At 46.1% G+C, this 12,148-nt stretch overlaps 1 protein-coding gene across 1 annotated transcript in view; it reads left to right on the plus strand.

Annotated features, from left to right (window-relative positions):
• The first annotated feature begins 601 nt into the window (after positions 1 to 601).
• The window catches only part of NCAM1 (neural cell adhesion molecule 1), a 154,847-nt gene continuing 143,300 nt past the window's right edge, over positions 602 to 12,148 (plus strand). Inside the window, 1 exon segment of the mRNA XM_087970211.1 lies at positions 602 to 1,066. Coding sequence (XP_087826337.1) covers positions 1,015 to 1,066 — 52 coding nt within the window. The 5' untranslated portion in view covers positions 602 to 1,014.

A 12,148-nucleotide genomic window follows, 5' to 3' on the forward strand; every position in this document is an offset into this window, starting at 1 on the left:
TTGCTGGTCCAAATGTTATTTTGAGTTGGGTTTGAATTTCAACCCCTTCTGTGGCTTTGGGTTTTGTCCAAGCCGATTGGCTTCTTATGGTTTCATGTCTTCGGAGTTGTATATGTTTCCTATAGATGGCAAAGTAAAAACAGTCCTCGTGTTTACGTTTTTTGGGGATAAATGAGAGGGGGGAGGATAAAACACCCCACCCTCAAGTATGCCTGCTCTTACAACATGTACATACACAATCCTTCCAAGTTTACAAAAATGCACTGGTTTTTGTTTTTTTTATTCCCCTAACCACCGAAAAAAGGAGAAGATCATGCAAATGTGTATGTTTGTCTGCAAAGGGGAAAATTAAAAGGAGGAGGAGGAGGAGGAGATGAAGGGGTGGAGGGGGAAACAGCCTTTTTTTATTTGAAGTGGGAAGGAATCCAGATCCTCCACCAGGCAGCCAGTCCACCTTTTCTAGGCAGTTCCGCCTGCTTTTCCTCCTCTTTCTCTCTCTCTCCCGCCCCCCACCCTCCAAGCATCCTCCTGGATGCTGCCTATTGCACTGAACTATTTCGGTGGCCAGTCTGGGTGGAAGAACACAGCGCAGTGCCTCGCCCGCCTCCCTCCCCAAAGCCGGGACAGCGCAGGGATCCGCGTTGCTGCCCGCGTGCTGAGGCTGGGACTGTCACTCATTCTCGGATCAGCTCCCGAAAGCAGCTCGGAAGCCGCTGGATAAAAAAAAAAAAAGGAAATAAAAATCAAACTAATTTCTCCCCCTCTCCCCCGATAGATAGAAGAAACGGGGAGACTCGGGCATAGCTAGGTCGGTTGGGCCATTCCGGACGTTTTTGTTTCTCTTTCCCCCCCTTTTCCTCCCCCCTCCCTCCTCGCCTGGCATCTCCCGGATTGACCCACCCAGGTTCCTAGTGAAGAAGAGGGAATAGATCAGCCCGGGCATCGTCACATCTGTATCTGGTCCAGCGAAAGAAATCTCTGCAGCGCAACTTCCGCGGCGGCCGGCCGGTGACAATGCTGCAAAGCACGGACCTCGTCTGGACTTGGCTTCTGCTGGGCACCGCAGGTACGTCTCAACCTTTATTATCTGGAGGCGTGTGTGTGTGTGTGGTGTGTGTGTGTGTGTGTGTGTGTGTTGGGGGAAGCAAAGGGGGCGACGCCGGGACCCCAGCCATTGCCCAGCTCCGGCGGCTTTGCTGCCCGCTGGCTCCCTTTGCGCTTTGCCGGACGTCTCACCTGGGGGACCCTCCGGCAAGGCGCTGCCTCTTTTGGGGCGGAGGGAGGGAGGGAGAGACACCCCCCCACCCCTTGGCTTGCCTCGCCCTTGTCTTCACCCGCCACCCCCCCCCCAATCCCCGGCTTGCCTTCCCTCTGCCCTGCCGGGCTTCGTGCGTGTCGGCGAGGCTGGGTGCCACCATGCCAGGGCGCTAGCGGGCTTGGGAGGGCAGAATTTGGGACCGACCCACGCCTCCTCCTCCTCCTCCTCCTCCTCCTCCTCGCCTGGTCGTGGGGCGAAAGCCGCCCGAGCATCTTGCGCGGAAACAATGAGCTTGGCACTGGGGCCGTAGAGGGAGGGAGGGGGGACTCCGTTAACGGGGTGCAGAATTGCGCGCAGGCAAGGCGAACCTCCCGAAAGTGGGTGCGGACGCGGCCGGCAGGCAAGGAGGGAAGCAGGGAGCGCCCGTGGGACGGGGGCTGGAGTGGGGAGGGCGGGGGGAGCCTCGGCGCACCCACCCTACCCTACCCAACCCAACCCCCGGCGGGCTGGCTCGGGTGATGCTTCGCTCCTAGCAACGTCGCCCTCATTCAAACCAGCATGGAAAATTGCGGGATTGGTTGGGACCGGGGGTGGGGGTGGGGGTGGGGCGGGAGGCTGGGTTGGGTGTGTGTGGGGGGAGGACTGGCTGGATGAGGCGGGGGGGACACCGCGCCGTTTGACAGGCGAGGGCGGAGGGGGCTGGGAAGGGCGTGCAGCAAGGGCGCGCGCGGGGGAGACGGCCCGGGCGCCTATTTTTTTTGGGGGGTTGGGGGTAGAGAGAAATCAGCTGCGCTTTTGCAGGGGGGGGGGAGGTGCAGATGCGGGGCAGGGATTCGCCCTCCACGCGCGCGAGACGCTGCCGAGTCTGGCTGGCGTGCCAACTGCAGACAATGGAGGGAGGCGGCGGCGGCGGCGGCTGCTGCGTGGAGGGGATTCGCGGTGCCGCCGTGGATGGGGGCAAGGGCTGCCTTTCCCCACCCCCGCCCCTCGGGTGCCTTGCTGAGGATCCCCGCTGCCGGCCGGCCCCGACACGTCCCCGTCGCTCCGCCGCCGCCGCCGCCGTTGTCATTTCCCCGCGTCCAATTATCTGTAATTTAATTCATTAGCTGGGGCGCTTGCAGAAGCGCACACCTTGCTTTGAGGAGGGCTTGCGGGGAGGCGGCGGCGGCGGCGGGGGGCGATTCCCGGCGGGAGCAGAAGCCGGAGGGCGGGTTGGAGTTTGCAAAGAGCTTTGCAAGGAATGTGGGAGGTGGGATTGAACTGGGGGGAAGGCTCCGGGGTCGGCGCCGGCGGAGGCCAAGTGGAGAGGGGGTTTTCAGCCGGAGGGGGGGCGCGGGGGAGAATTACTCCGTGCAAGCGGGGCTAAGGCGAGAGAGGAAAAGACCCTTCCCCACGCCATTTATGGGGGCGGGGGGAGAAGAAAGCAATAACAACAACAAAAAGGGCTCGTCGGAAAAGATGCGCGCCCCCGCGGCCGCCCCTCCTGGGTCTGGCGAGCCCAGCCAGCGCGCGCGCCGCCGCCGCCGCCGCCGCGGGAAGAGCGAGCGAGCCCCGGGCCCCGGGAAGCAGAGGAGGAGGATGGGGGAAGCTGGGCGTTGTTGACGGCCGCCTGGGCCAATCAGAGCGCCGCGGCGCCCGGGCGGGAAATGCCGTTAAGGCTCCGCCGCTGCTTTTCTCGCGCCGCGCCCAGGGTCTGCCCGAGCTTCTCCAAGCGGGCGCCCGCCTGAGCAAACGCCGCCAGGTCGGCTCCTGCGAGCAGCTGAGCCTCTGACTGCGGGGAGTGGGGGCGGAGGTCCGTGGCCTGGCGAAGACTCCCCGTGGGGCTCAAAAAGACCTGTCAAGGGTCTCTCTCTCTCTCTCTCTCTCTCCCCCTTCCCAAAGGGTTCATCGGGAGGGTCCTGAGCCCCTTGGCACCCCAGCAGCTGGGCAAGCGAAGATGTCGTCAATTGCCCCCTCCCATCTCCAAGATGCCCCCAGCCCCGAACTAGGTCTCCCCTGGATTGGCATGGCCACTTGGAGGGGTTTGGCTGCAGTGGTATCCCCCAGGTGACCCCCACCCACCCAGCAGGGTCAGTGAAGTTTCCTCAGATTGCCCCCTTCGATTGGAAGGGCTGGAGAGGTGACTTCCAATCACCTTTCCAGGGGCATGGACCCCTGCCCCCCAAGTGCCCCTTTGATAGATGGAGCTGGCGAGGTGGCCCCTCCACCCAACTTTGGATGGAGAGGAAGTCTGCAAATTGCCCTTCACTCAAGCCATGCCCCTTTCCCTCCCTGGCACACACCCACAGTCCTGGTTGGTCAACTCCAGTTGGGTGGGCCTTGAGTGATATCAGCCAGCACTGGCCTTCCATTCAGTGCCATAGCCCAGGGCCCTCCAACTGTAGCAACTTGAAGACTTGTGGACTTCAACTTCAGTCTCCACAAGTCTTCAAGTTGCTACAGTTGGAGGCCCCTGCCATAGCCAACTAGCAATGTTGTGGTAACTCCAAAGCCTTCTCATTGCACTAGAGTTTGATGCTGGTGCACGGCCCACCTGATACAGGTAAGGGTCTGTTGCAACTGTACCCTGTGTGATGCAGTCACTGGTCTCTGGTAGAATTGTGTCTTCTCCCAAAGGTGCTTTTTTTTCAAGAGACAATTGGAGTTTCGGGTTTTTGAAGATGTTTCGCTTCTCACCCAAGAAGCTTCTGGAAGCGAAACGTCTTCAAAGAAAAACCAGTCTAGTTGCTTCTTGAAGAAGTGCCTTTGGGACAAACCATGGCCTGGATGGCTGAGGATCTCCATAGACATTTAATTGTGGCTTATGTACACCTGGTTGTGATCCTAGTTTCTACAGCAGTGGAAGTGTTCAACCTTGGCAACTTGTAGACTTGTGGACTTCAACTCCCAGAGAACTCTGGGAGTTGTAGTCCACCAGACTTCAAGCTGCCCTGTTCTACAGTTTTACTGTTTGATAATTGTTTATGTGGGCATTGTTGGCATCCTCTTACATTATTTGAAGATGTTGAAAATGGAACAGAGTGGCATATGTTAAAAAGTCATTGGTCTCCTTGTTGCAAGGACCTTCTCATGGTTGATTCTATCCATGTGGTCTCCAACTCTTGGGGAGATCATCTGGCATTGCTTATGGTTTATTTGGATTGATTTTTTTCCCACTGGAAGTTGATTCCATTGCTTCTTATCAAGTCTACCAGAGTTTTTTGATGTTATCTGCTAGTAAGCACAAGGTGGTTGATAGACCACCCATGGTCCACCTGTGGTAGCAGATTTGGCGGCGCACTCACAGGTTTCGAAAAAAAAATGTACATCAGTTAGATCTAGCCTCTGGTGGCCATATCTTTTTTGCAGCTTCGTATTTTGTCTGGTTTGTTTTGTTTACAGTGGGATGTTCCAAAGATCCTTTTTTTCAAGAGGCAACTGGACTTTCTGGTTTTTTTTTCTTTTGAAGACGTTTCACTCCTCATCCAAGAAGCTTCTTCAGCTCTGACTAGATGGTGGGGGAATGGAAGGATTTATCTTCCTTGCAGACAGCTGGTCATTTGCATTCATTGCAAATGAGTCATTGAGGCCAATTGGAGGTTTATTTGTGTTCTCAGGGTCACCTGAGTGGCGCTAATGGTTCCTGTAGTCTGCAATTTTCCCCACTTGGCAATCCGTTCTTACTCCCACACCATTCCAAGGGGGTCCATCCCAAATTGTACAGCTAAAAGTCTGTAGAGATTCCTGGGAAAAGCACCTTTGGGACAATTATGACCTGAGAATCTCTGACTGAGAATCTCTACAGACTTTTATGGTCCTCAGTTTACTAACATTTGTTTAGTGATGGTTTGAACTTACTGAAAAAATGACTTACGATCATTTTTCACACTTACGACCATTGCAGTATCCTCAGGGCCATGTGATCCAAGTTCAGAGGCTTGGCAACAGGCATGTGTTCATGACAGTTGCCGTGTTCCGGAGTCATGTGTTCAGTGTTTGCTACCTTCAGATAAGCAAAGTCAAAGGAGAAGCCAGATTCGTTTAACAACCATGTCACTAGCAATAGCACTTAGACTTATATACTGCTTCACAGTGTTTTACAGCCCTCTCTAAGCGGTTTACAGAGTCAGTATATCTGTTAACTTCAGTGATTCCTTTAACAATGGTGGCAAGGAAGATTGTAAAATGGGACAAAGTTTTCACTTAAGTGTCTTGCTTAGAAAATGGAAATTTTGGCCACAAGGCAAGGACTGTGTTGTGTATACCAAGAAAATACATTAATTTAGTAATCGTGCTTAGCATGTTATATTATCCATTTCCTTCCTGCTGATCAATTACTTTCTACGATACGGGCACATCAAAAAGGTAATAGGAATAAGATGCTTCTGTATCAAAAAGACAAGTTGTAACCAAAGTCAACAACCCAGTATAAAAATGGCTATAATTTAGGGAAACAACAGCTCCTTGAAATTTGACACAGATTGTTGCAATAAGCTTTTGTGGATCCGATTCTCAAAACACAAAATACGTTGCTGAAAGATCACAGAGTTTCTTCCCCTCGGCCTTTGTTACAACTATCTTATTTTGTTGCAATCTGCACTTATACAACCAATACTGCACTCTGAATAAAGTTGCAACCCCGGGAACCCTGATGTAATAGTAGATTGATTGCACGGTTGACACTGGATTTCATTCGTTCCACATGATATTGTTGTTCTTTCTTGCTGCTTTTATTTGTTGTCAATAAAAGTTGTACATTTTGTGTGTGCTACCAGAGGTGTCCATAGGATATGGTTAAAAAAAATCCAACCCATTAAACACACACACACACACACACACACACACACACACACACAAGCAGAACTTTGATCAGTGAATAATGAAGTTCTTATATTTTCAGGGGAGGGCCAATAGTATGTCCTAAAAGTTTCAGGGTGTTTTGGACTCTGAGACCCCGTTACTATTGGCAGGATGGAGAATGGAAGGAAAGCTGGCCTTAACATGACATTATTGGATTGCAATTTTATGTGGAAGAGTTGGAGGGGAAAATATCCCAGGTTGGCACTAAGAATTGTCAACATATCTTCCTTCTTGAGAGGAAAGCTAAACACAGATTACACCCTTTCTAGAGAGGTGTCGGCTTCTAAATGTGTCAGCTTCTAGATAATTTTAAGAACTTGGAATCTAGCTGATAACGGAAGAAACTTTGTAGGACAGGAGAGTTAGCCGATGTGTAGAAAATAAGCACGTTGGGATGATTCAATTTTAAGTAATGTTTCTTTTCCAGGGTTGTGAATTGTGCAGGGAGTCTGACAAAGCATGTCTTTAGCTGCAGGGAGTTGCCCTCCCAGAGCTGTCCGAGTTAACATGCTTTTCTTTGTTTTTTTGTCACAGATTTTGGGTCAAGTGAGAAAAAGATACCTTGGCATAGAACTTGGGTATATTGTGTTTTGTCATAATAGTTGAACACTGATGTAGATACAAGATACAGTCTTGGGTTCTCCTAAAAATTGGCTATGTACCAATGGAGGAGAATACCTGATTGAATGTGGGCTCCTTTTGATCTCTGAACTTGGTGGGTTTTCTTGCAGATGTTTCATGACCTAACATTGCACTGATGGTATTACTTAGTTGGGTCATGAAACGTCTGCAAGAAAGCAACCAAGAGCCCCTCAAATTACCATGTTGTGCGAGAGAGAAAGTGGGGCCTGCTTGGATGGCCCCATTTCTCCCATCTTTCTCTGACTAGTTTCACCATTTTCCTTATGTTGGGAATGAAGTCCCTGCACAATGTAAGACTTAAAATAACTTTACAGAGTTTACGGATAATCAGAGTTGGAAGGGACCCAGTAGGACATCTAGTCTAATCCCCCCACCAAGCAGGAGACCCTACACCATTTCTGACAGATGGCAGTCCAGTCTCTTCTTGATGTCCAGTGATTGTCCAGTGACGAAGCTCCCACAACTTCCAAAGACAACTTCTGTTCCATGGGTTGATTGTTCTCACTGTCAGAAAATTTCTCCTTATTTCCAGGTTGAATCTCTCCTTGATCAGTTTCCATCCGTTATTCCTTGTCTGGCCTTGTTCTTCTGATGTTGCCACCCCCACATCCAATTGTATTCTTAACAATTCACCTTGTGAGAAATTGCTGTCTTCATCCTACTTTGGGAGACCCTGAAATGCACGTGATAGACTTGTTAAGGGTACTAATGATTGTGCAGTTGTGAACCCACACATTTCCTGAGCAAAAGGCCTTTTCTTTTCTTTTGACTGAACCACGTGAAATGGGGTGGGGAGGAATTATAGGCATAATAATAAACAAAGCATTTGAAGGATAAGGATCCCGGTTTGAAGGGTGCTAAGCCATCTGTCTTGGGGAGGAGAGTGGAGGGGGATGGCTTCAAAGAGGAGAGGAGGAGCAGGGTAGCAAATGAGCACCCTTTGAAGGTCACAATGTAATTAAGAAAAGAGGTCTGAGTCTTATTTACAGTAGGGGAAAGAAAGCAGGAATCTCAATGGTCATTAGCTTGGATGGCAGCATGGCTGCCTTTGACCGGTGGCCATTTCTGGCACAGTTGGTTGGCCATTGTGAAACTCTTCTGGACTAGCAGGGAGGTGCTTACGTAGTTGCCCTGTTCTTAAGTAGGAGATAGAAGATGAGGCAATAGGGAAGCCCTCAGTACGACTGTAATTTCTGCTGGATGCCCCTTCTTGTCCCAACAGGCTTTCCAAACCATTTCCCTTTGGTTCTGTGTTCAGGGATATGGACACCCCAAAGTAGGTGGTTTTTTTTTTTTTTTTTGAATAAAACAGAAACGGCAGCCTTTAATTTATGGATACAGCAGATGGCTCCTCTGTTTCCATCTTATGTGTTTTTAACTAACAGAGATATTTGGTTATACATTGACCTGCAGATTTGGAAATCTCAGTTTTGTCCAGGTGACTTTTGAAAGTGACACTTAATTTAAGGCTGACTGGAGTAATCTTAGTATTTTAAAGCATTCAGGGGTGTGGCTATCTTGTAGGTTTCAAAATTGCCTTCATACGTTTTCTGTCTAACCCCAGACAGTTACTTACATATTTATTTTTAAGTGCTGTTAGAGATCTGCTTTGGGTTCCCTGCTATTAATTTTTTTTTAAACTCATAGTTGCATTTTCCTGATGTGGCTTTGTGTGAGTTGGGTGGCATGACACCCGAAAGAATAGTTGGGGAGGAGAGAATGTAAAGACATTGTAAACACTACCATCAGTCTAAAGCAGGGGTCTCCAAACTTTTAAGATTTGGGAAATTCAACTCCCAGAATTCCCTAGTCAGCTGGGAATTCTGGGAGTTGAAGTCCACAAGTCTTAAAGTTGCCAAGTTTGGAAACCTCTGATCTAAAGAAGGAACAAACAACGATTCATTCCATAAGACAAAACCAAATTGTATTGATTCAAAGAGTGCCATTCCTTTGCTTATTGATTACCAATGTTATCTGGAAAGCATGCAGGATTCTCTCTGTTTTATTGGAGGGATTGTAACTTCTTGAGCTGACTTCCACAAAGGTGTTTTGGGGCACAACCTGGATTTATATCTATTCCATATTCTCAATCCGTATTGATTTTAACTTTATTGAACCATAAATAAATATTGGATTTCTGTTGTGGTCTCACTGATATGGAGGGTGAAACCCATTCAGTGGTATCTGAGATGCTCTCTTGGGGAATACAGAATTTCAGGCTAATTTACCAAAGCTAGTTCATATGCACAACAAGGAAGTTTGATAAGTTCGTTTACAAGCTGTTGAGACATTTACATTGTCATTTTCTTGGTAGGAAGTGTGCTCAAGTGTCAGGACAGAAAAGTGGAGATGTTTTGTGAAGAAAGATGAGTGCAGATGTAATAAACAAGAATACATAGTATAGTATAGTATAGTATAGTATAGTATAGTATAGTATAGTATAGTATAGTATAGTATAGTATAGTGTATAGTATAGTGTCTCCTGTTTGAGCAGGGGGCTGGACTAGAAGACCTCCATGGTCCCTTCCCGGACTGTTCTATTCTTATTGAATCTCCTGGTATCATCCTCTTGGCTTCTGGTCCATCTCGCTTATATTTTGGCATTGTTTGCAAATATTTCCAGTTTGGGAATGTCATCCCTCACCCATCATTAGGGTGATGATTTTCTTGTTGGGCCGGATATCCTGATGATATTGTCCTGATATCTGTCTTTATTTTGTTAAATATTCAAAGCACTGAAATTAAATGCGATGGTCAGATGTGTGGAGGATCCTATCCTTTTGTCTGAGAAAACATCGCACGGGGCTGAATCTTAAAATCCTTGCTCATATAAAGGGATGTAAATGAATTGGCGTTTGTTGGTGGCATCATTAAAACCTTTTCTCTGTGTTGAAACGTTGCTTCTTTCTTGCAGCTGTTCATTAGGGACTTTGCCTTTGATGTTACCACGGGTGCCAAATGGCAGGTTTTCAAATGCTTTTAATGTGCTGCCTTTATAACTATAACCACAAAGTCTCCACAAAGTGTCGGAACTTTTTAAGTATCAGCCTGTATCTGCCTTTCAGCTTACAGTGCAGGGGTCAGAATCAGCCTGCAAAAATGGCCAGGGACAATGTTGTAAAATTAAAATAAACCCCACCCCTAATCATGACTCACGTGGCTTCCATAATTGACATCACACTTAGATGGAGATCCATGGCAATAATTTTACTCGTTGACCATATAGTATTTATTTTGTATTGTTTGAGTTGCTTTTATGCTTTATGATGTACGCCGCCCAGAATCAATGGTTGAGATGGGTAGCTATAGAAATAAAATGAATTAACTAATTAGTTACTTAATTAATTAAGCCCAAGTTCAAAGGTTGTTTCCCACTTCATGGTTGTAGCCAGGCAGCTCTGCTTTCATGCTGACATGTGCCAAGTAGCACCAGCCTCTTGGATAAGCTGAATAATTCTGCTTTCATGTTATGTTGGAGCAGTCATTTTTCTGTTAGGAATGAAAATGGAATTTCAAGCCAAAATAACCTTGGTTTTATTTCATTTCATTTATTTTATTTTATTAGCAAAAATGTCAGTGTAGTTTAAACCAGAGAAAGGTGGCCAGGCCAAGTCAGGTCAAATTTGTTCATTTCAGTCTTCAATCAAAAAGACAAAGCTTTGGAAAACAGGATTACAGCCATCTCACCTGAATAATAATGTAGCCTATATGTTATAAAAATTGGCTAAAACATTTAATCGCTAACACATATATTACATATAAATATACAATTACTTTATTGTCATTGCACCTTGTACAACGAAATTAAATGCCATCTTCAATGTAAATTATAACTATAAAAATAAAACACAAATACACATCCTTCACATTCTATACAATTGAATTGAAAATCTGATATAAGTATATATCTGTGAAGATAGCTAGCTAGCTAGCTAGCTAGCTAGATTGATCTATCTATCTATCTATCTATCTATCTATCTATCTATCTATCTATCTATCTATCTATCTATCTATCTAGACATAGACAAAGATAGATAGATAGATAGATATAGATAACATATGTATGGGTATGTAAATATTCTTTTGAGAGCAGGCATCAGAATTTCCCTTTTAATGTGTGCCAGTGTGTTGACAAAAAAAAAGTGACAATAAAGATGATTTTACATTATAAAATCATGATACCACAATTTTAGATTTAGTGTAGAAGACTTTATACCCTAGAGTGAATATAAACAGGTGGCAAACACATTTAATAAATGAAATAAAAATAAATATTTGATTTTAACGCTGTGCCTACCAGAAGGAGGACATGAGGCTAAGAAGGAGGACATATCCAACTTCTACAGAATGTCTGATAATGTTATTCCTGAAATGGGTGGAGTGAGGGATGGGAGAGCACCTCCCTTATTAGAAGATACTAGTGCAGGTTGCAATGCATTGTGAAGTTGAGATTTCCTGCTGGTTCCTGTGTGGAGAGATAAGGGAGCTGTAGAGATCTGTGAAATAAGAATGGGGGTCAACCTATTCCCCAAAGCACCTGAAGGCAGAACAACTAGACACAAGAACAGTTTTTCCCCAAAAGCCATCACTCTGCTAAACAAATAATTCCCTCAACACTGTTCAACTATTTACAAAGTGTACACTACTATTACTGTTAATCTTCTCACCACTCCTTATCACCCATCCCCTCCCACTTGACTGTTTCCTAGTATGATTTGATTGCTTATTGTACCCTATGACTATCATTAAGTGTTGTATGTTATGATTCTTGATTCTTAACAAATGTACCTTTTCTTTTATGTACACTGAGAGCATTTGCACCAAAGACAAATTCCTTGTGTGTCCAATCACATTGGCCAATAAAGAATTCTATTCTATTCTATTCTATTCTATTCTATTCTATTCTATTCTATTCTATTCTATTCTATTCTATTCTATATTCTATTCTATTCTATTCTATTCTATTCTATTCTATTCTATTCTATTCTATTCTATTTTCTATTCTATTCTATTCTATTCTATTCTATTCTATTCTATTCTATTCTATTCTATTCTATTCTAATCTAAGAAGCATGGATGGAAACTAACCAAGGAGAGAAGCAATCTAGAACTAAGGAAAAATTTCCTCACAGTGAGAACAATTAATAAGTGGAACAAGTTGCCTCCAGAAGTTTTAAATGCTCCCACGCTGGAAGTTTTTAAGAAGAGATTGGATAACCATTTGTCTGAAGTGATGTAGGGTTTCCTGCCTAAGCAGGGGGTTGGGCTAGAAGACCTCCAAGGTCCCTTCCCACTCTGTTATTCTGTTATTTTTCTATTATTCCAGTAAGGCCTTAGGACGGAGGCAGGGAGTTGCTTAATGAAACTGCTTTAGCACTGTAACCAACATCAGAAAGTGAAGAAATCTTG

Source organism: Notechis scutatus, chromosome 7 (genome assembly GCF_049901735.1).
Source record: "Notechis scutatus isolate UNSWTSFEM ecotype Mainland chromosome 7, rNotScu1.2, whole genome shotgun sequence".
Classification (NCBI taxonomy): Eukaryota; Metazoa; Chordata; class Lepidosauria; order Squamata; family Elapidae; genus Notechis; species Notechis scutatus.